Genomic DNA, 23,463 nt, shown 5'->3' on the forward strand with positions numbered 1-23,463 from the left:
CTCTATTTTTATTTTAATTACTCCAAAAGCCAGACACCAGAGTTCAATATTTACACACATTTACTGATGGATTGTTATGTCTTTTATCATACTATTTGTATTATAAGTTATTTTAGCTGTGTTACACTGCATTGCTGTAAGTTCACTAGTGATAAACAGCATGTTGCTTTACTATCTTGATTTTATAACCTATTTTATAAAAAATAGATAAATCCATTTTATCAGAATCATATTATTTTAATCTTGACTGCTTTTAGTAATCTGCTTAAAAAGTAATGTACTTTTCTCAGCAGTTTTTGTAATATTCCTTGAAACACATTCATTTGAATTGAAAAAGTGAGGGCAGGGCCAGCCGGGTGGTATAGTGGTTAAGTTCGTGCACTCCACTTCAGAGGCCCGGGGTTCGTGGGTTCGGATCTGGGCACCGAGCTACCCACAGCTTATCAAGCCATGCTGTGGCGGCATCCCACATACAAAATAGAGGAAGATTGGCAACAGATGTTAGCTCAGGGCCAATCTCCTCACAAAAAGAAAGAAAAGAAAAGGAAAAATGAGGGCAAACTCTTTCTGACAGAAAATAACTTTCATTTAGAGATTTGTTTGTCAGTGAGGACTGGCTTTGCTGATTGGATTATGTGGCAGACATTTTCCATAACTGAATGAGGTAAATCAGTAGCTCTACATTTTTTTAAAACTTTTATTATGGAAAATTTTAAACGTATGCAAAGATTTTGAGAATGGGACAATTCATTTGCATATAATGCACCTGTCAGCGAGCTACAGTTATCAACACTCAACCAGTCTTATTTCATTCACACCTTTTTCCTCATTTCTCTCTTCTAGACCCCTCTCCAGACATTTTTAATCTATAAATACTTCAATATCTCTAAAAATAAGTATTTTTAAAAATACATAATTGCAATATATTTATCATACCTAAAAAATAAGAAAAATTTGTTGATATTAAATTTCCAGAGAGCTTTTAATGACAATATATGAACAAGATTTTTTAGCATTTCTATCTATAAAGATGAAGAGTAGGAATAGACTTTATGCTGAATCCTGTCTTATTCTAGCAATGTCATGTTATTCTAATAAATAAAAGCATTTTCAATGAAATTCTAGCTGTGGTTTAATAAGTTACTAAACTATATAATATGTGTTTTCATCAATTGTACGCTAATAGTTAAAATAACCCAACCTCAAACACTTTTTAAACACTTGGATACATAAAAACAATTTAAATACTAACTTTAATTGATATACCAATTTGTAGACATACATTTCTTTGGAGACGTATGATAGAGTAATCACTAAAAAGACTTCAGAATAAAAACATGACTTCAGAATAAAAACATGTTACATCATGATAAAGCTCTGTAAGAGAAATGGAATAGAAGTACAAGTTCAAAGATGAAAGGAAAGATATACAATTGAAGAGCTTGTTCATGTGGTTTTCGTGTGTGTGTGTGTGGCTGATGGTGCATAACAACTCAGTATGGTATTTATATTCCACTGGATACATTTTTAAGAGTAATGATTTTATTTTAAAATCTGAATAATTCTATAGCTTTGAAGATTACATATTTTGTGGCTATTTAAGCTGATGAAAACATTTAGATTACTTTCTTAGAAATGAATTTAAATGTGTTAAGGGATAAATAGTTTTTCAAAATTCTTTTAACGCCTATATGTGCAAAAATGTTTGAAGACCACTGGACTAAAGAATTAGGCAGTTTGGAGAAGCATACCAGACCCATCTCCTAGTAACTGCTTGTACCTGGCTATCTTAAATAATGATAAATCAATATAGATTGATCATTGAAAAGTGGGTAGATTAGCAGTCATTTCAAAGAGAAGTTACCATAGGCAACCAAAAGCTACAGTTGACATTAATTACATTTAAATTCATCCTTTGATAAATGCTATTCTTTGAGATTAAGGGTGATGATGCCCACAAATTAGAACACCTTGATATAATTATGTTTCCTGGGGGAGGAAAAGCTAATAATTAGAATTTTCTAATTTCTATTTAGAGGTCAAGAAATGTCAACAAATAGACTCAACATGGCTCAGAACTGCCCACTTTTTCATCTCTGCTGCTTCTTCCTTTGTAATCTAGAGCAGTTTGTATTTGTGACCTTGGCCTTCAGATGGAGTTGAGCACATATATGAGAAGGTTATTGTTTATATGAGTATAGTTGCTTGAGAAATATGGTATTTGCTTATTATTATTGAAAAACTATGATGTGCACAAAGAGGAACATTAAAGGTAGAAGGAGAAATGAATTTTATTTTCAACTATAAATTTTTAAACAATTTAATCCTGATAGACAACTGTATATATATTCAGTTTCAGTCATCTTAAAATGCACCACAAAAAGAAACCACAGCTATTTCACCTTTTCCCCTACCTTTGGTAAGCATCAAAATGGTAACTAGACACTGTATATAAAATAAACTATAAGGATCAGCTGTCTTTTAAGAGATGTTAATATAAAATAGCAGAGTACAGATAGCAAGTAGAAAACTTAAAATATTGTGAAAAACTTGAATATTGATTTGAAATGTTCAAAAAAGCAAGATTACAATTAATATTCTGTCAGGAGTTGCAACCTCAGATGTATAAAGGGGCCCATTAGGAAACCAAAGTAAGTGAAGCGGTTTGGGAAGATTGGGACTTCAGCTGCTTATAGGCACTAGCTCTGTCTGAAAAGAGCCAGTTGGTTCCCAGACCTTCTGATATTTCAAGAGAAGCTGGAAATCCAGATTTTCATGTGAAATCTGATTTTTTTATTTAGGTTTTACCAGTGAATTCAGAATTTTCAAAACAAGTATGGGTATCAAGGAAATGTATCAAGGAAAACACATCATTAGGCTGAATTTGGCCCGTAGTCTGCCACTTTATGACTTCTGCTTTATCACTGTTCTAGATTCTTCATTTGAAATGTGCATTTTGTTAAATGGCTCCTAGGATAAAAATGTCACAAGTTAATTGAGATTTTCCAAAATTCCAGCTATAACTTATTTCAAAACTAAAAAATTTCTATAGGGAATGAGATCAATAACTACTCAAGTAGTAATTAAAGACAGCCACATGATTAACTTCGTTGAGCTGAACTCTGCAAAAGCTTGTGTTTTTTCACTCACTTTTGACCTGTAATTACAAATTTATTGGGAACATTAGGAAACTCTTCTGAAATGACTTTGCATTAAACTTGCCATAGAATCTCCAGCCTGAGTCTGATTATTTTGTTATTAATTAAAAATACTGTAATGCTTAGAATTTAAAGAATTGGTGAATAAATGACCTATCTTAAAAAGAAGTGAACCAGCTATGATGAAATTTGACTCAACTGCAGTTATTTTCAGCATTTCTAACCTTGTGTAGTATGAAAGAAGAACATGACGTGAATGCTTGGCACTGAATTACTTTATAACAAATGGTAAATACAATTTCTCAATTTCTTTTGGTGTTTCATTATTACCATAACCTAAAATTATGGAGGTTTTGGTTAAAATAATAAAATCAGGTTGTATGAACACTGCTTGGTTTTGTTTTTACTATCTTGTTTAGGTTACAGATGAGGCCCAGTGTGTGCTAAAAAGAGTGTGGAAATAGGTTATTGGGAAGAAGTTACTGTTTGTAGAACATGGACCCTTTGTGTAGGGAAAATTTTCTCCTGATGAACGCTTAATCTTTTTCTCAGATTCCACCTGCCAAGAACAAATTAGTCAATTGTTTCTCTCCACTTTGCAAACACATCAAAACCAAATTCACAAATAAACTTTGCTATCCAGTCAATTGGATACTGTGTTCACAATTAAATTGGACTTAATTAGCCTTAAATTGCCCTTCAAGAGATGACGTTTCTGTGCTTCCATATTCGACTGGGACATAGTACTATGAAAAAAATAGTAAATTCTAACTAGAATTAGAGAAGAATAGGACATTCTACTTGAGACTATGACTCAGTCCAGCCGGTATTTGCTGACAGGACTGTGATTCACTTCAGCCAGTATTTGGGAGCCAGGTCCTGGTTCAACATTGTAGATACAAATATCTATGAGTCAGGGGGTCTGGAGGAGCTTATGCCCTGAAAGAGATAGTTCCTCAAGTAACTTTAATGCAAACCAAAGTGCTCTTAGTACAGAAAAGTGTTAATAGGAAAACAGAGAAGAGCAAAGGCCTTTTGGAGGAAGCTGATTTGAGTAGGGCCTTGATAAATGGGAATGCCTTTGACACTCGAGTGTTCTCTACTAATGAGGAATTGTAGGGGAATGATTTTATTTAAACTTGCTCTTCCTTCTATAGTTCGTAATAGTCAACCAGTGTGACCGTCTTGGTTTTGATAATTGTACTATTGTTATCTTAGGTATTAACATTAAGGGAAACTGGATGAGGGATTTATAAAAACTTTGTACTGTTGGTTTTTTTAATGAGGTAAAATTCACATAACATAAAATCAACCAGTATGAAGTATACAATTCAGTGATATTTAGTACATTTACAATGTTGTACAGCCATCACCTAGTTCCAATAGCTTTTCATCTAGTTCCAGTAGTTTTTCCTCACTCAAAAGGAAACCCTGTACCAATTAAGAAATCATTCTCTCTTTCTCCTACCCCCACCCTTGGTAACAAATAATCTGCTTTCTGTCTCTATGGATTTGTCTGTTATGGATATTTCATATAAATGGAATCATACAGGATGTGACATTTTTGTCCGGCTTCTTTCACGTAGCATAATGTTTTAAAGATTTATCCGTATTGTACCATGTGTCAGTACCTCAGTCCTTTTTATGGCAGAATAATATTTCCATTGTATGGATATATGACATTTATCCATTCATCCATTGGTGGGTGGATATTTGCATCATTTCCACATTTTTGGCTATTGTGAAGAGTGCTGCTAAGAGCGTTCATGTACAAGTATTTGTTTGAATACCTGTTTTCAATTATTTTAGTTATATACCTAGGTATAGAAATGTAGGGTCATATGGTAATTCTATGTTTAGCTTTTTGAAGAACTGCCAAACTGTTTTCCACAACTGATGCACCATTTTGTATTCCCAACAGCAAAATGTATGAGAGTTCCTGTTTTTTCACATCCTCTCCAACGCTTATTGTTTTCTGGCTTTTAATTATTGTCATTCTTGTGATTGTGAAGTGATTTCTCATTGTGGTTTTGATTTACATTCCTTAATGACTAATGATGTTGAACATCCTTTGATGTGCTTGGTAACCATTTCTGTATGTCTAGTCTTTGGCCTTTTTTTAACTAGGTTGTTTGTCTTTTGGTTGTTGAGATGTAAACATTCTTTATATAGTCTGGATACTAGACCCTTATCAGAGATAAGATTTGCATTCCAAGGTCATGAAGATTTACCCCTATTTTTTCTTCCAAGGGTTTTATAGTTTTAGCTCTTTGATCTGTTTTGAGTTAATTTTTGGTATAAGGTGCAAATAGGGGTCTAAATTCATTCCATTGCATGGCTCCAAACTTTGGAATTGGTATTCATAGAAGATAATTATTGCTATTTTCCACAGACTTGAAAAAAAATCCATGATAGTATTAAATCATTTTTTATTATACTTAAAAAAAAAGAATTGGGGGCCAGCCTTGTGGCGCAGTGGTTAAGTGCGCGCGCTCCACTTCGGTGGCCCGGGGCTTGCGGGTTCGGATCCCGGGTGCACACTGACGCACCACTTGTCAAGCCATGCTGTGGCAGCGTCCCATATAAAGTAGAGGAAGATGGGCACAGGTGTTAGTCCAGGGCCAATCTTCCTCAGCAAAAAGAGGAGGATTGTCATTGGATGTTAGCTCAGGGCTGGTCTTCCTCACCAAAAAAAAGAATCAAAGACATAAATATAAGAGCTAAAACTATAAAGCTCTTAGAAGGAAGCATAAGGGTAAATCTTCATGACCTTGGATTTGGAAATGGATTCTTAGATATGACACCAAAAGAATAAGCAGCAAAAGAAGAAATAGATGAATTGGATTCACATCACAGGACACTGTCAAGAATGTGAAAAGACAATGTACAGAATAGGAGAAAATATTGCCAAATCACATATCAGATAAAGATGTAGTATCCAATCTATATAAAGAACTCTTACAACTCAAAAATAAAGCAGTAAATAACCCAATTTAAAAATAGGCAAAGGATTTGAATAGACATTTCTCCAAAGAAGATATATAAATGGCCAATAAGCACATGAAAACATACTCAACATCATTAGCCATCAGGAAAATACAAATCAAAACCACAAGATATTATATCATACCCTCTGATAGCTATAATAAAACAGACAGTAATAAGTGTTGACAAAGAAATAGAGATATTGGAACACTCCTACATTGCTAGTGAGAAAGTAAGATGGTGAAGCCACTTTGGAAAACAGTTTGACAGTTCCTGAGACAGTTAAACATACAGTTACCATGTGACCCAGCAATTCCGCTCCTACGTGTCTACCCAAAAGAATTGAAAACATATGTCCACAGAAAACATGTACATGAATATTCATAGCAGCATTATTTATAATAGCCAAGAGTGGAAATAAGCCAAATGTCCATTGACAGATGAACAGTTAAACAAAAAGTATAGCCATACGATGAATATTATTTGGCCATTAAAAGGACTGAAGTACTGACACATGCTACAACATGGATGAACCTGAAAATGTTCTTCTAAGTGAAGGAAACCAGACACAAAATGCTACATATTATGTTATTCTATTTATATGAAATGTCCAGAATAGGGAAATCCATAGGGACAGAAAGCAAATTAGTGGTTGCCAGGGGCTGGAGGAAAAGGAAAGTGAGAAGTGACTAATGGTTATGGAGTTTCGTTTTGAGGTGATGAAAGTGTTTTGGAATTAGATGATGGTGATGATTACACACTGTGAACATACTAAAAACCAACTAAATTGTACACTGTAAAAGAGTGAATTTTACAGTATGTGAAATATCTCAATAAAAATAAATAAATTTTAAAAATACCTTGCAGAGATTTTTCTGTTTTAGAACAACGCTTATTTTGGTGTTTGCCTTAAGAACGTTATTTATTTATGTTTTTTTAGGAATTTATCATGGCATCCTGCATTGACTACTAAAAACAAAATGCGAACTCCACATTCTCATGCCTTTATTGATCTGACTGAAGATTTTACAGCAGGTGAGTTGCACATAAATGTAAAATATTTCCTTTGAACTGCCAAAGCATTATGAGATTTTATTTACTATTTTCTTAGTAATCATTTGCTATTGAATTGAATGTTAAAACCAAAAGGTTATAAGGAAGTCACTGATATTGGAGACATGTAAAAAATACTGGATATAAAAAAATAAGTCTTTAGTTGTGGTTTTTGTTGTTTGTTAACCACATCAAAATTTGGATTCTCCACTTGTGAATTTTCAGTAATTTAGACGTGTAGCCTGATGTTTCTTTTGCTTTCCATTTAAAAGTTATTGACTAATAAATGCTATAAACTTAATTAAAAGAAAAATATTTAGCTTATGTATTAAAAAATTTCAAGGCTTTTAAAAACTTTTATCATGAAAAACTTTAAACATAGGAAAGGAGACAGAATAGTATGATATACGCACATTTAATCATGACCTAGCTTCAACAATTGTCAATACATGACCAATCTTGTTTCAACTGTACAGCCACCCGCAAGCCCCTCCCACTCCAGATAATTTCCAAGGAAATCCCAAACATAGTATCATTTCATTTGTAAATATTTCAATCTATATCTCTAAATGATAAGGTCTTTTTTATTTTTAATAATCACAAGATCATTTTCAAACCTAAAAAAATTTAACTATGATTCCTTAATATCATCAAACATTTATTCACTATTCAAAATATCCCAATGATTTTATAAAATTAGGAGCTCAACAAGGTACATACATAGAAAAAACATTATCAGTGCTGTAGAATTTCTCAAAGTCTGGATTTTGCTGGTCCATCCCCATGGTGTTAACATGTAACTCTGTCTCCCTGTATTTCCTCTAAACCAGTAGTTAGATTTGGAGCTTTGATCAGAATCAGACTCTTGTTTTGGTCAGAGATACTTCTTAGGTGTTGCTGTTTGTTTGAGCAGATTGGGAGACACATGATGTAGGTTCTCCTTCTTTTGTGATGTTAAGATTGATCAGTAGCTCCAATTTTCCTCAGTATGGACCATTCATTATAATGCTCTCCTAATGGTTTTAGCAGCTATTAATGATCATTGTAAGATCCATTATTTCAATAGGAGTTACAGAATCGTGGCACCCTAAATCTCTCAGTCCTCTAGTACATTATTAGCTGGAATTTTCTATTAAAAAAAAACAAGGAACTTCTGTCATTATTTCTTTAGTCACCTGAAGTACAGTTGAGACAAGCAGGTTAAATGCTTTATTTTTTTTTTCCTTCCTTTTCCCCAGTTTTTTCCCAGTTTCTTTTAATGTGGTAAAATACACATAGCATAAAATTTACGATCTTAACCATTTTTGTGTGTGTGTGTGTGTGGAGGATCAGCCCTGAGCTAACATCTGAGGCTGATCCTCCTCTTTTTGCTGAGGAAGATTGGCCCTGAGCTAACATCCGTGCCCATCTTCCTCCACTTTATATGGGATGCCACCACAGCATGGCTCAACAAGCAGTGCATCAGTGCGCGCCCGGGATCCGAACTGGCAAACCCCGGGCCGCTGCAGCGGTGCGTGTGCACTTGACTGCTTGTGCCACTGGGCCGGCCCCCCATCTTAACCATTTTTACATGTACAGTTCAGTAGTATTAAATACATTCATAACGTTGACCTACCATCTAATTCTTCATCTTGTAAAACTGAAACTCTACACCCATTAAACAATAACTCTTCATTCTCCCCTTTCTCCCAGCCGCTGGCAACTACTATTCTACTTTCTGTCTCTGATTTTGACTGCTTTAAGTACTTAAAATAAGTGAAATAATGCAGTATTTGTTGTTTTGTAGACTGGCTTATTTCACATAGCATAATGTCCTCAAGGTTCATCCATGTTATAGCCTGTGTCAGAATTTCCTTCCTTTTTAAAGCTAAGTAATATTCCATTGTATATGTACCACATTTTGCATATCCATTCATCCATTGATGGATACGAGGTTACTTCCACGTTTTAGCTATTGTGAATAATGCTGCCATGAACATGGGTATACAAACATCTCTTAGAGATCCTGCTTTCAGTTGTTTTGAGTATATACCCAGAAGTGGAATTGCTGGATCGTATGGTAATTCTATTTTTAATTTTTTGAGGAACCACCATCACAGCAGTTTTACCATTTTACATTCCCACCAGCTGTGTACAAGGGTTCTAATTTCTCCCCACACTTGCTGACATTTGTTATTTTCTGTTTTTTTCATAGTAGCCATTCTAACATGTGTAAGGTGGTATCTCATTGTAGTTTTGGTTTGCTTTTCCCTAATGTTTAGTAATGTTGAGCGTCTTTTCATGTGCTTAGTGGCCACCTGCTTATCTTTTTTGGAGAAATGTCTATACAAGTCCTTTGCCCATTTTTTAACTGGTTGTTTTTTTGGTGGTGTTGAGTTTTGGTTATTCTCTATTGAGAATATTACTGCCTTATCAGATATACCACTTGTGAATGTTTTCTCTCATTCTATGGGATGCCTTTTTACTCTGTTGATAGTGTCTTTGGATGTAAAAATTTTTTAAATTTCAAAAAGTCCAGTTTGTCTGTTGTTTCTTTATTGCCTGTGTCTTTGGTAGCCTATCCAAGAAATCATTGCCAAATCCAATGTAATGAAGCTTTTGCTCTATATTTTCTTGTAAGAGTTTTATACTTTTATCCTTCACATTTAGGGCTTGATCCATTTTGAGTTAATTTTTATTTATTTATTCTTTTGGTGAGGAAGATTAGCCCTGAGCTAACATCTGTGGCCAATTGTCCTCTTTTTGCTGAGGAAGATTGGCCCTGGGCTAACATCCATGCCCATCTTCCTCTCCTTTATATGTGGGACACCTGCCACAGCATGGCTTGACGAGGGATGCATAGGTCCACGCCCAGGATCCGAACCCAAGAACCCCAGGCCGCCAAAGCAGAGCATGTGAACTTAACCACTATGCCACCAGGCCGGCCTGGAGTTAATTTTTATATACGGTGTTAGATAAGAGTCCAACTTCCTTCTTTTGCATGGATATCCTGTTTTCCTTTTGTTGAAAAGGCTTGTCATTTCCTCATTGAATGGTCTTGGCATCCTTGTCAAAAATCATTTGACCATATGTACGAGGGCTTATTTCTGGGCTCTCTGTTTTCTTCCACTGATCTATATGACTATTTTAATGCTAGTACCACACTGTTGATTACTGTAGCTTTGTACTAAGTTTTGAAATCAGGAGGTATGAGTCCTCCAACTTTGTTCCTTTTGAAGATTGTTTTGGCTTTTTGGGATCACTTGAGATTCCATGTGAATTTTAGGATGAGTTTTTCTGTTTCTACAAAAATTGCCATTGAGATTTTCATAAGGATTGTTCTGAATCTGTAGATCACTTTGGGTAGTATTGCTATGTTAACAATATTATCTTCCAATCCATGAACATGGAATATGTTTCCATTTATTTATGTCTTTGTAATGATTTTTTTCAGCAATGTTTTGTGGTTTTCACTGTATACGTTTTTCACCTCTTTGGTTAAGTTAATTTCTAGGTATTTTATTCTTTTTGATTCTATTGTAAGTGAAATTGTTTTCTTAATTTCCTTTTTGGATCATTCATTGTTAGTGTATAGAAATACAACTGATTTTTGCATGTTAATTTTGTATCTGGTTACTTTGCTGAATTCATTTATTAGTTCTAACAGTTTTTTTGTGGAATCTTTGGGGTTTTCTATATATAAGATTGTAGGGGAGGAAGACAAATCTTCTACCTTCTGGGTCCTTCTGGCTGAGCTGCAAATTAAATTTACATGAGACAGAATAACTGGAGAAAATCAAACAAAGCTTTATAACATGTATACGTGAGAGAGACTCAGGAAAACGGAACAACTTGCCAAAATGGTAGAGACTCTCATCTTGAATACTATCTTCAGCTAAAGACAAAGGAGGGTGTTGGGGGTAGTGGTTTGGGACTTCAGAGGGGAGGAAGGCAATTCACATGGAGATGGAAATGCAAATGTTTGGTGAACAGCACTTTGATAAGAATGGGCTTAGCAAGGACCCTCACAGTCTATCCATGCCCAGCGTTATCTATGGTGATGGCCTGTCCTGGCGACAGGCCTTCTATCTTAAATTTCTTTTAGTCAGTTAGTGGGGGGGAGGTTAAAGTTTCCTTCAGAGTCTTTTGTTCTTGAAAATAATCAAGGCAAAGAGACATATATTGAGGTTGCCAATTCTGATCCCCCACAAAGATCATATCATCTGTGAACAGAGATAGTTTTACTTCTTCCTTTCTAATTTAGATGCCTTTTTTTTCTTTTTCCTAGTCCTCTCAGTTTTTACAAGTTTCAAACACTTCTAATCTGCTTTTGCAATTACATTTTTATACAGTGTATTAATTGCAAATGAATAAAGCATGCCTGGTGACTGCTAAACATAATAAAACTTCCTTCCTTTAAAAGTATTCCATGATGAAACGCCTAAACTTTATTTGAAAAACAGGTAGCAAAGAATATTGTATAATTTAAGCATTTTATTAATTCTGGATGATTATGAGTTTTGCTGGAGCGTTTTCAATATTAAGGTACAATTTGCAAAGTTAAGAAAATTGTAGTGCTCAAATTTAAAACATTTTAAACTGATTTAAAACAAAAAAACCCACAAATTGTACCTTTTGCCCAGTAAGTTTTTTATGGGTCTAAGAGTTTAGGTTCCTGAGTATGTGTACAGGTTAGAAAGAGAAGAGAGCGTTTAAGAAGAGAAAAGAGAGGTTATTTTTAGTATGGCCTACCTGGTATGCTAAATCATGTGGAAACAAAATAATAAGGTTTTGAGTACATTGCCATTGAAGTTGTCTTAAAAGCTTGCTTTTCAAGATAAGGAAATTCTGTAGTTATAGGCTCATTTTCTATTATCTCATTCAATGTATAAAAACACACAGATTTTTTTTCAATTCCTTTTTGAACAAATTTCTATCTTATGAGGTTTTAGAAAGTTAGTTTCTTTTAGTTGAGTAATATTAGACTTCCTTAAGCAACACTGACTTTGTATTTAAGTAATTTTTAAACAATTTTTGGATATTTTTTACAGTCAGCAAAATCTACCTTAAAAAGTTGGTGATGAAGCAAATCAGAGCCATTTTTTCATATGAGTTGTCATTTTGAGCTAAACAATCTATTATGTATAAAATGTGAAGAAATTCTCTTGTATGAGTAATCTTTTGGAAAATAACTTAAAATATTTGAGGAAATATTAAAAATTGAAATTGTTATTGTTGTTATTCAAAGCACTATCTCTGCCTTTGAAATAATTTCCACAAACAGTTATTGAGTACCTGCTCCATGCGAAGCCCTTTACCCTTTATGTGAAATACAAAGATGACAAGTTTACTTGGAGAGGATTATAAGTCTAGCCATGATATGTAGCTGAATGCAATAAGTGCAGATGAGTTACAAAATGCTATATAATAGCAAGGGAGGGAGGAGGAGGAGGTAGTCCCACTGATTCTTGGGACTGTGGAGTCCTACACAGTTGAGCTAAGAATTTGCCAAATGAGAAAACTAGTGAGTTCTGTGCTTCTCATTGTTCATAGTATCTCATGCCTTAGAAAATATAAAGCTTTTCCAAACAATAAGCTCTAGAAGAAATTCTTTAAGTGGGACTTCCTATGGGAGACAAGACAAGATATGTAATACAGTAATTGAATTCTCCGTAGCAAATTTTTGTGTGTGTGTGTGAAGAAGATTCTCTCTGAGCTAACATCTGTTGCCAGTCTTTTTTTTTTTGTTTTCGTTTGAGGAAGATTAGCCCTGAGCTAACATCTCTGCCAATCTTCCTCAATTTTGTATGTGGGTCACCACCACAGCATGACCTGACGAGTGGTGTAGGTCTGTGCCCAGGATTCAAACCCACAAACCCCGGCCGCTGATGCAGAGCACGCCGGACTTAACCACTATGCCATGGGGCCAGCCGCACCATAACAAATAATTTTCTTTAACGTTTTTATTTCTTTATTAGATTCTTTAAAATAATGAACTATGTGACTTTTAATGACTCTTATCCATTGTGTGGTTATAACATAGTTTATTTAACTAATCCCTTTTTTTTGAACAGTAAGTTTTTTGTTTTGTTTTGTTTGTTTTTTTGTTTTTTTTTTTTCTGAGGAAGATCAGCCCTGAGCTAACATCTGTGCTAATCCTCCTCTTTTTGCTGAGGAAGACCAGCTCTGAGCTAACATCTATTGCCAATCCTCCTCCTTTTTGTTTTTCCCCAAAGCCCCAGTAGATAGTTGTACATCATAGTTGCACATTCTTCTAGTTGTTGTATGTGGGACGCGGCCTCAGCATGGCCAGAGAAGCGGTGGTCAGTGCGCGCCCGGGATCCGAACCCGGGCTGCCAGTAGCGGAGCGTGCGCATTTAACCGCTAACCCACGGGGCCGGCCCTTGTTTTTTATTATAAATAGTGCTCTGGTGCCTTATTTTATATGGCTCTCTCATAAGTTCCTTAAGGAGAGTTCCTAGAAGTGAAAAAACTGGTTAAAACTGGTTTTAAAGAGGTGCACCATTGCCATGTTGCCCTCCAGAAAGGCTGTGAGCGTGCTTATTTCTCCCACCTTTGCCACATTAGAGTATTTCCTTCTTTTGTTGTTGTTGAGGAAGATTCTCCTTCAGCTAACATCTGTTGCCAGTCTTCCTCTTTTTGCTTGAGGAAGATTATCCCTAAGCTAACATCTGTGCCAGTCTTCCTCTGTTTTGTATGTGGGTCACCACCACAGCATGGCTGCTGACGAGTGGTGTAGGTCTGTGCCTGGGAACCAAACCTGGGCCACTTTTTTTTTTTTTTTTTGTGAGGAAGATTGGCCCTGAGCTAGTATCTGCCAATCCTCCTCTTTTTTTTTCCTGAGGAACACTGGCCCTGAGCTAACATCTGCCAATCCTGCTCTTTTTTTGCTGAGGAAGACTGGCGCTAGGCTAACATCCGTGCCCATCTTCCTCCACTCTATATGGGACGCTGCCACAGCATGGCTTGACAAGCGATGCATTGGTTCGCGCCTGGGATCCGAACCAGCGAACCCCGGGCAGCTGCAGTGGGCCACCTTTTTTTAAATTATTATTTTGGTGGGTGAAAAAAATGTTATTTCATTATGATTTTAAGATGCATTTCTCGGATTATTGACATAGAATTTTTCCTTATCATATATGAGCTGACCTTTTCTGTGTTTTCCCTTATGTATTGCTGACAGTTGCCAGTTAGTTAAGGCTGTCTCTTACAGAGTGAAAACTAAAACAACGTGAAACTAAATAAAAACTAAAACAAAACATGAAAACTAAAAACATAACACAAAACCCAAGTCAATGAAAGCAGTTCTGCATGAAAGCCAAGTCAGTAGCACCCATGTTACAGCCTAGACCGAGGAACAGTCCTGGAGAATCAGGAGAGATGAATGGTGCACCTGTCCTCCGTCATTCGACTGTAAATATCTTCTTTCTCAGCTGGACTTGTGATACAGATTTCATTTTATAACAAGGACCTGGATTTTTCTTTATTTTTTTCTTTATTTTTGAAGGCAGATACCTTTTCTTTAGTTATCAAATGAGGTGAACAGATGGTACGATTGATTTTCTTCATTAGAAATAAAGGAAAGTGACAGAGTCTGCTCTAGGTGATCAGTAGCCATTTCTGTTGTGCCTGGAGGGGTGGTCCAAGAGACTAAAAGCTAGACTTTATTTTCTTAAGATGGATTATTGAAGAAAATGATATGATCAGAATAATGTGGTCAGACTGATATACGGAATGTTTTGGAGTATTAAAGAACTGGAAACCTTGGAGACTAGAAGACTGTAGCATTCGTGAGTTAGCATTGCCAGTGGTTGTGTGAAAGTCCCTTGGCTAGAATAGAATAACAGAACTCTAAGCCAAAGTAGAGAATTTAGGAAGGAGCATTTGATTTGGGAGAATTTGACTTTAGACAAAAACGTATTTGACGCAATGGGTAGGATATACATGCAGGCAACCATTGTCAGTTTTGCCCTAGAGCTTGAGAAAACAAGTCAAGGTCAGAGCCTTAATTTTGGGATTCTTCTGCATTGTTGAGGCCGTGGAAATGGCTGAGCTCTGAAAAAGTGAGCTTGGAGTGATAAGAACAGAGGACTGCGAACTCATTATTTATCTTATTTGCTTTTGTTTGATTGTTTATTCATGTGTATATTTGTATCCTTTTTAAAAAGTTATTTAAAAGTAACATGATTATGGTAAGAAACTCAAACAGTTCAAAAGTTCATAAAACAGAGGCAACTGCTATTTTCAATTTCTTCTATGCACATGCTGAAATGTTCTGTACAGATACATACACACTTCCTTTTTTACCCAAGTGGAAGAAGATTTTGTATATATAGTAGTGCCTCTTACCCGCGGTTTTGCTTTCCGCAGTTTTAGTTACCGTGGTCAACTGCAGTCCAAAAGTAACACTATGTCACAATGCCTACATCATTAACCTCGCTTCATCTCATCATGTAGGCGTTGTATCATCTCACATCATCACAAGAAGAAGGGTGAGTACAGTTCAGTAAGATATTTTGAGAGAGGGAGAGACCACATTCACATAACTTTTATTACAGTGTATTGTTACAATTGTTCTATTTTATTATTAGTTATTGTTGTTAATCTCTTACTGTGCCTAATTTATAATGGTATTTTTTTTCCCCCAAAGCCCCAGTAGATAGTTGTATGTTATAGTTGCACATCCTTCTAGTTGCTGTATGTGGGATGCGGGCTCAGCATGGCCGGAGAAGCGGTGCGTCGGTGTGCACCCGGGATCTGAACCCTGGCCACCAGTAGCGGAGCGCGTGCACTTAACCGCTAAGCCACGGGGCCGGCCCTGTGCCTAATTTATATATTAAACTTTATCATAGGTACGTGTATATAGGAAAAAACATAGTATATATAGGATTTTGTACTATACACAGTTTCAGGCATTCACTGGAGGTCTTGGAAAGTATTCCCCCTTGGATAAGGAGACACTACTGTAATTGTGAATCTGTCTTAATTCAGGTATATTAACATATCAGCACATGTAGGGCCGGCCCTGTGGCTTAGTACTTAAGTGCGCGCGCTCCGCTGCTGGCGGCCTGGGTTCGGATCCTGGGCGCGCACCGACGCACTGCTTCTCTGGTCATGCTGAGGCCGCATCCCACATACAGCAACTAGAAGGATGTGCAACTATAACATACAACTATCTACTGGGGCTTTGGGGAAAAAAAAAAAGGAGGAGGATTGGCAGTGGATGTTAGCTCAGAGCCGGTCTTCCTCACCAAAAAGAAGAGGATTAGCATGGATGTTAGCTCAGGGCTGACCTTCCTCACAAAAAAAAAAAAAAAAAACCAAACATATCAGCACATGTATATCTACCTCAGTTTTTTTTTTTTTCCTCCCCAAAGCCCCAGTACATAGTTGTGTATTCTAGTTGTAAGTCCTTCTAGTTCTTCTATGTGAACTGCCACCACAGCATGGCTACTGACAGAGGATTGGTGTGGTTCCACCCCTGGGAACTGAACCCAGGCCGTCAAAGCTGAGCACGCCGAACTTTAACCACTAGGCCACCAGGGCTGGCTCCCTCAGTTTTTTTAATGCATTCATGGTATTCCATTATATAGAGATGCTATAATTTTATTAAACATTCATCTCTTGGTGGACATTTGTATACTTCTCCTTTTTGTTTGCAACAGTGCTCCATTAAACATTTTTGCATGTACATCTCTATGTTCTTGTGCAAACATGGGCATATTAGATATTCCCAGCACTTTAATTAAGGTTGTGCATGTGCATTTCTTTCCCTTAAATATTTTTTATCATAGAATATTTCAAATATACTGAAGAGACTATTTCAAATATACTGAAGAGAAAAAAGAATAAACTAATATAAATAAAGAAAACTTTTATTTTTAATTCTTTTTTTTTTTTTTTTTTTTTTTTTAATTTTTTTATTTCCCCCAAAGCCCCGGTAGATAGTTGCATGTCATGGTCGCACATCCTTCTAGTTGCTGCATGTGGGACACGGCCCCAGCATGGCCGGAGAAGCAGTGCGTCAGTGCGCGCCCGGGATCCGAACCCGGGTCGCCAGCAGCAGAGCGCACGCACTTAACCGCTAAGCCACAGGGCCGGCCCTATTTTTAATTCTAATAAGTATTGCAGTTTGCCTTCAAAGGCTATACTGATTTATGTTCCCACAAAAGTATTGTGAAAGTGCTCATTCTTTTTCCCAACATTGAATATTTTCTATCTTTTGTTTTTAAAATGTATATTTATTAATTATGGATTATTTGAGGCATACAGAAAAAAATAGATAAAACATTTGGTATTTTAAATGTTCACGTTTTTGCCAGTCTAATAGGTAAAACATCATATCTTGTTTTGATTTGCATTTCTTGAGGTATGTTATTAATGTTAAACAACTTTTCATTAATTGTTAGCCATTTGCAATTCTTTTTCTTCAAATTGTCTGTTCATATACTTTGCCCTTTTTTCTATTACAGTTTTTCCTTGTCTTATTTTATTTTATTTTTTATTTTTTTATTTATTTCTAGTGCATTTGGGTGGAGCTGTGCAAGATTCTTACCTTTCTTTCCTTACACTCCCTTTTCTCTCTTGGCTTTAAGCGTCATCTACATGCCAAAGACTCCAAAATTTATATATCTGAGGCTGGACCTCCCTTCGAGCTCCAAAGTCACATATTCAGCTGCTTGCCAGCCGTCTCGACATCTCTGTGTCTGATAAGACATTTCAGACCATGTTTCCCAAACTGCATCCTTGGTCTTTTCCTTCAAACCTCCTCAACCCATAATCTTCTCTTCTTTCTAATGGCAATTCTATCCTTCCAATTCCTCTGTCAAAATGTTGGAGTCATCCTTGCCACCTCTTTCTATCACACCCAACGTCAAGTCTGTCGGGAAATACTGTTCATTCTGCTTTCAGACTATATCCACAACCTGACCACTTTTCCCCACCTCCACTGTAACCATCCTGGTCCAAATCAACATCATTTCTCACCTGAATTCTTCCAGTTAACTGTTCCCTGCTTCCACCCTTGTTCCCCTATGATCTGTTGCAACACATGAGCTGCTATGATCCTTTAAAAATGTACATCAGGTCATGTTACTCTTCTCAAAGTTTTCGGGTGGCTTCTTTATTACATTTAGAGAACTGGCCAAAGTCTTTAAAATGGCATACTAGGCCCCATATACTTTGGCCCACCCTCATCTCTCTGACTTTCTATTCCATTTTCCCACTTGAGGCTCTGCACTAGCCACACTAACATCCTTGCTGTTCCTTAAATACTACAAAGCAAGGTCTAATCTCAGGGTTTGGGTCAAAATAACTGATTTCTCTGCCTGGAATATTATTCCTCCAGATAGCCATATCACCTCTTTCAAGTTATTTCTCCAAATATACTTCACTTCCTTCACATCTTCACTCAGACATCATCTTATTTTTCATCGAGGCCTACGGTATTCAAAATGGCAACTCTCTAGCACTTCCCTTTGCCCTTGTTCTGCTTTAGTTTTTCTCCATAGCTCTTTCACTTGCTAAAATACTGTATACTTATTATTTTTACTATATCTTCTCATACTATAATATAAACTCCATGGGGGCAGGGATTTTTGTTTGTTCTCTTCTCTCTCATTTCTCCAGTACCTAGAACAGTGCCTGGCAACAAATGGGAACTTGATGGATAGCTGTTGAATAAACAGTCAGATTTTTGGCTGCAGAACAGAATCTGAAGACAAAGCATATTTTTAAGTGCTCAGACTGTCCCCAGTGGATAGGCCTCTTTCAGCTAAAGATTTAACAGCTAACAGAGGAGGCTCCTGATGAAAATGGTGTTTGTTTGCAGAAGTTCAAACATTTATTATTGAATGGATTTTCTTTTAAAAATCCACAAAGGCTTTCTCAGAACTATATACAAAGCTTAGGAACTTTGGCTGTGGGCATTTTATGTAAGCAGATGTAGAAAATAGTGGAGACATTTTTCAAGAATTCTGTCCATTTTTCTAAAAATATAAGTTAAACCATTCCAACCCTTAAGATAGCATAAGGTTATCATATAAATCCTTTCTAAATGCATTCAGTTTGAACCAATTCAAATTCTGTTCTAAATAATAGTTGATCTTTATCAACAAAGATGAAGAGACCTGTTTACTAAAAACTGCTGTTGTTTCTGATGTTATCATTCCATTCTCTGATAAAGATAGGGCACCAGGGAGACAAAGTAATAGGGAATGTTTTGTTGTAAGCATCCTATAACTTCTCTGATACTTATACTTTATTCCTAAACACTTCTGAAAGAAACTTAAAGAGATATTAGTCTGTTGTAGCAATATTACACTTAATTATTTCATACCTATTAGTACCCATTATTAGTACCCAGGCTTAATCCAGGGATGTCCAGCCCTGCCTCACACTCTTCCCAAAAATGTCTATCAAAGTATTAATCTGCCATAATTTTTTTAGTCTTTGTCTGAAATAGGGTCAGGAATTAATAATAAAAATAATTACTACCACTTATTGAGTACATAGATGAGCCTGGCACTATTCTAAGTAGTTTATATGCATTGACTTATTTATTCCTCACAACAACCTTATGAAATAAGTTCTTTTATTAACACTGTTACCCATATTGTGAAACCAAAATACAGAGGTTAAGTAACTTCCCCAAAGTCATACCATGGAAACTGAGAGCCTTGCTGCCTCTAAACTTTCAGTTTATTATACATTTTACATAATTGTGTAGAACTGTATTCTTAACATTGTTGTGATCCCAAACCCCTTTGAGAATCTGGAGAAAATTATGGAACCTCTCCCAAGAAAAATGCCCATAAAAATAAAATTTTATGTTCATGAGCACCCGGAAACCTATCCATAAACTCCCTAGAAGGTCCCCCAGTTAAGAATGAAGTAATATAGCTCATTTTAAATACATAAACATTACAGGCATATATGGTGCAGAAAACAGAAGCCCCACGTTACCTGAACCCCTGGATATTAACGTTGTTAGCACTTTGGTCTGTGTTCGCCAGATTGTTTTTCTAAGCATATTCTGTGCGCAAAAGAAAACATATGTGATTTTACCTTTTGTTTTGTTTTTTTAATGATGTGAGGACTGTGTTAAAATGTAAAACCTCTATTCATGAGAAAATATCATTAAAATAAAATGGAAAGACAAGCCAGAAATTGGGAGAAGATATTTGCAACATATAGAACGAATCCTAAGTTGAGTTCTAAAATAGAGAACTCCTATAAATCAAGAAAAAAACAACCTACTAGAAAAATGGGCAAAAAATATGCACAGGTGTATATCACAAAAGAACAAATAGAAAAGGCTGATAAACATACATGCTCAGCATCTCTAGAAATCAGAGAAATTAAGTGAAAACCACAAGATAACATTTTACACTTACCAGATTTCCAAAAATTATTGGACTGCTTTTATTACACAGTGAAAAAATTTAAGAACTAAAACTTATACGCATTAACGTGGTTGAATCTCAGAAACAATATTGAGCAAAAAAAAATCTCAGAAGAGTAATAGCATTTAGGTAGAGTTTAAAACTATACAAAACTAAATAATATGTATTTTGTACATGTGAATGTGTAAAGTAAAACTATAGAGAGGTTAGGAAATAAACAGAAAGGAACCTTTGTGGAGGAGGAATTAGAAAAGATTCAGCAGAGACACACTGAATTTGAGTGGCAGAAGGGTAGTCTGTTAAGGGAGCAGAGGATATTAGAGTATTTATTTTATTATTCTTTATATCTTTGTTAGATTGTTGTATGAGTTACTTCACAATTTTAAAAATGATTACCAAAAAAGAAGGTCCAACTATACATACCATTTTCTAACTTCCTTTTGCTTAATTACCTAGACCATTCTATCTTAGTACTTAGATCTATCTCATCACTAAATTATATTCTCTTTACATGAATACTATATTTCTTTCAGAATACTAATTCTTGCCACTAAAGACAGATTGGAAAGGTCCCCAGTAATAAACGCTATTTACCGTATTCTGGTTTGTGAAGGGATTCTCTGTGTTCACGAGGATTTTACAAATTGTCTCTGTAGCTACCACTACCATCAGTGTATTTAACGCTTTTACTTTGTTGATTTAAAATTTGAATTTTGTTGGTTTAAAGTTTATTTAAGCTTTAAATAAACACGTGCTGTAACGCCGGTATACCATTGTATATAGTACTCACTCTGCTTTTGGTTTGCTTGTATTTGACACAGCACTCTACATTCAGCACTGACTTCTTTCGTTTTTTCTTTTCCCAGCTTTTTATTCTGAAAACTTTCAAGCATTTAGAAAATATTTAAAAGACTATTACAACTCTTCACCTAGATTGAACAATTTTTAGCATTTTGCTATATTTTCACATATATACATACATGCATGCATGCATACATATGTATGTAGAGAGAGAAAGTTTTTCTGAACTATTTGAAAGTGAGTTATGGGCATCTTGACACTTCACCTCTGAACACTTTAGCATGCATCTTTGAAGAATAAGAATGTTCTCCTACACAACCACCATAACATTATTACGCCTGAGAAAATTAATAGTTATTCCATAACATCATTTAGTAACCAATCCATATTTGCATTTTCACAGTCATCCCCAAAATACCTTTCATTACTGCTTTTCTTCCCTATTTAGGACCCAATCAAACCTTACATATGCATTTGGTAGTTATTTCCTTATAATCTTTCTTAGTCTAGCTATATATATACCCTTGCCTTTTTGTTATATATTGAGTTTTTGAAGAGTCCCGGCCACTTGTATTATAGACTATCCCTCATTCTGGATTTGTCTGGTTGTTTCCACATGGTTTTTAACTTTTGAGCACCAACTTCTTATTGTAAAAAATAGAATAATAAGCTCCAATAAGCTCTGTATTGTTGGCTTTGTATGTTTTGACAAAGTAGATGAAACCTTTTTTTTTCATTATGAAAAAAAGGAACAAATGGTATAAATAGCACAAATATTAGCTTTCTTAAAAAAATCGAAGTATCAAATATAATGAGTGCTTATTATATTAGTTGTATTGCCCAAGAGAGCAGTATATTGGCCATAAGCAGTTAGAGTCTCTTTCTGATCTTTTAAAAAGTATAAAATATCTTTGTTACTTTTTTTCTTATTATATTAGTGCAATATGTTAGTTATTATGTAGAAATAACAACAGGGAATTTCTTCCTTTGATTCAAATAGTTTGTCATATTTGTTGCATGAAGTATGATTTTTTTCCCCCATGTATTAACACACTATATTTCTGTACATGAGATACTTATATGTTGTACATCTCTTTTTTGGTTCCATATAAAGATATTTGACACTCATGTTTTATGGTTCTAGAAATAAAAACATAGTCTCCTTATATGCTTGATCAATTTGATCATTTCAGTCACTAACCGTTACAGTCAGTCTATAAAAGCTATTGAGGTCAGACAAAATAGTTGAAGTCATTGGGCATTTGGTACCAAATGGAAACATATTCCAGATATTTCTAGTCACAGAAGGGTAAGTCAACATTATTTAACAACCATGCACACAGGCTCTGGGTGGCTGGAGCCCAGGTTCTGTAGGGAGTGTTGGCCTTACAGCCAGGTCAGGCTTTGGGTTCTTCCCCTCACAACCCGGGTTTTGGGTAAATCCCTTTTGTTCTTTGAGACTCTGTCTCCTCATTTTAAAAAATGGTCATAGTATCACATAGCCTGATGCAGTGGCTTTAGAGTGTGAAATCTGGATTTTTGAAAATGTGAATATGGATTGGTTGTTAAATGATGTTATGGAATAACTATTAATTTTCTCAGACGTAATAGTGTTGTGGTGGTTGTGTAGGAGAACATCCTTATTCTTCAGAGATGCATGCTAAAGTACTCACAGGTGAAGTGGCAAGATGTCCATAACTCACTTTCAAATAGTTTCTGCTGAGAACTATAGTAAGAAAATATTTTACATTATAACCTGTGCACACAGTTACACCACGTATGTTTATAGGTATATACCTGTACGTGTATAAACATTTTTACATAACAAGGCTTAACCATACTGTGTGGGGTACACTTTACTTTAAAATGTTGATGAAATTGATTTTATGAGCCACTAGAGGGTGATGACCCTTGGTTTGAAAACACTATATAAAGATTCATTTAGGCCAGCCCCGTGGCTTGGCGGTTAGGTGCGCGCGCTCCACTACTGGCGGCCCGGGTTCGGATCCCGGGCGCGCACCAACGCACCGCTTCTCCAGCCATGCTGAGGCTGTGTCCCACAT

At 35.8% G+C, this 23,463-nt stretch overlaps 1 protein-coding gene across 5 annotated transcripts in view; it reads left to right on the forward strand.

The window, feature by feature from the left end:
* ITFG1 (integrin alpha FG-GAP repeat containing 1) overlaps positions 1–23,463 on the forward strand; it is a 265,929-nt gene that overhangs the window by 16,195 nt on the left and 226,271 nt on the right. For all 5 annotated transcript variants that reach the window (XM_087420312.1, XM_087420314.1, XM_087420313.1 and 2 more), the window contains exon 6: positions 7,084–7,178. In XM_087420312.1, the coding sequence (XP_087276438.1) occupies positions 7,084–7,178 (95 nt within the window). The remainder of the gene's footprint in view (positions 1–7,083; positions 7,179–23,463) is intronic.

Source organism: Ceratotherium simum, chromosome 30, assembly GCF_057802395.1.
Source record: "Ceratotherium simum simum isolate JZ-2026a chromosome 30, ASM5780239v1, whole genome shotgun sequence".
Taxonomy (NCBI): Eukaryota; Metazoa; Chordata; class Mammalia; order Perissodactyla; family Rhinocerotidae; genus Ceratotherium; species Ceratotherium simum.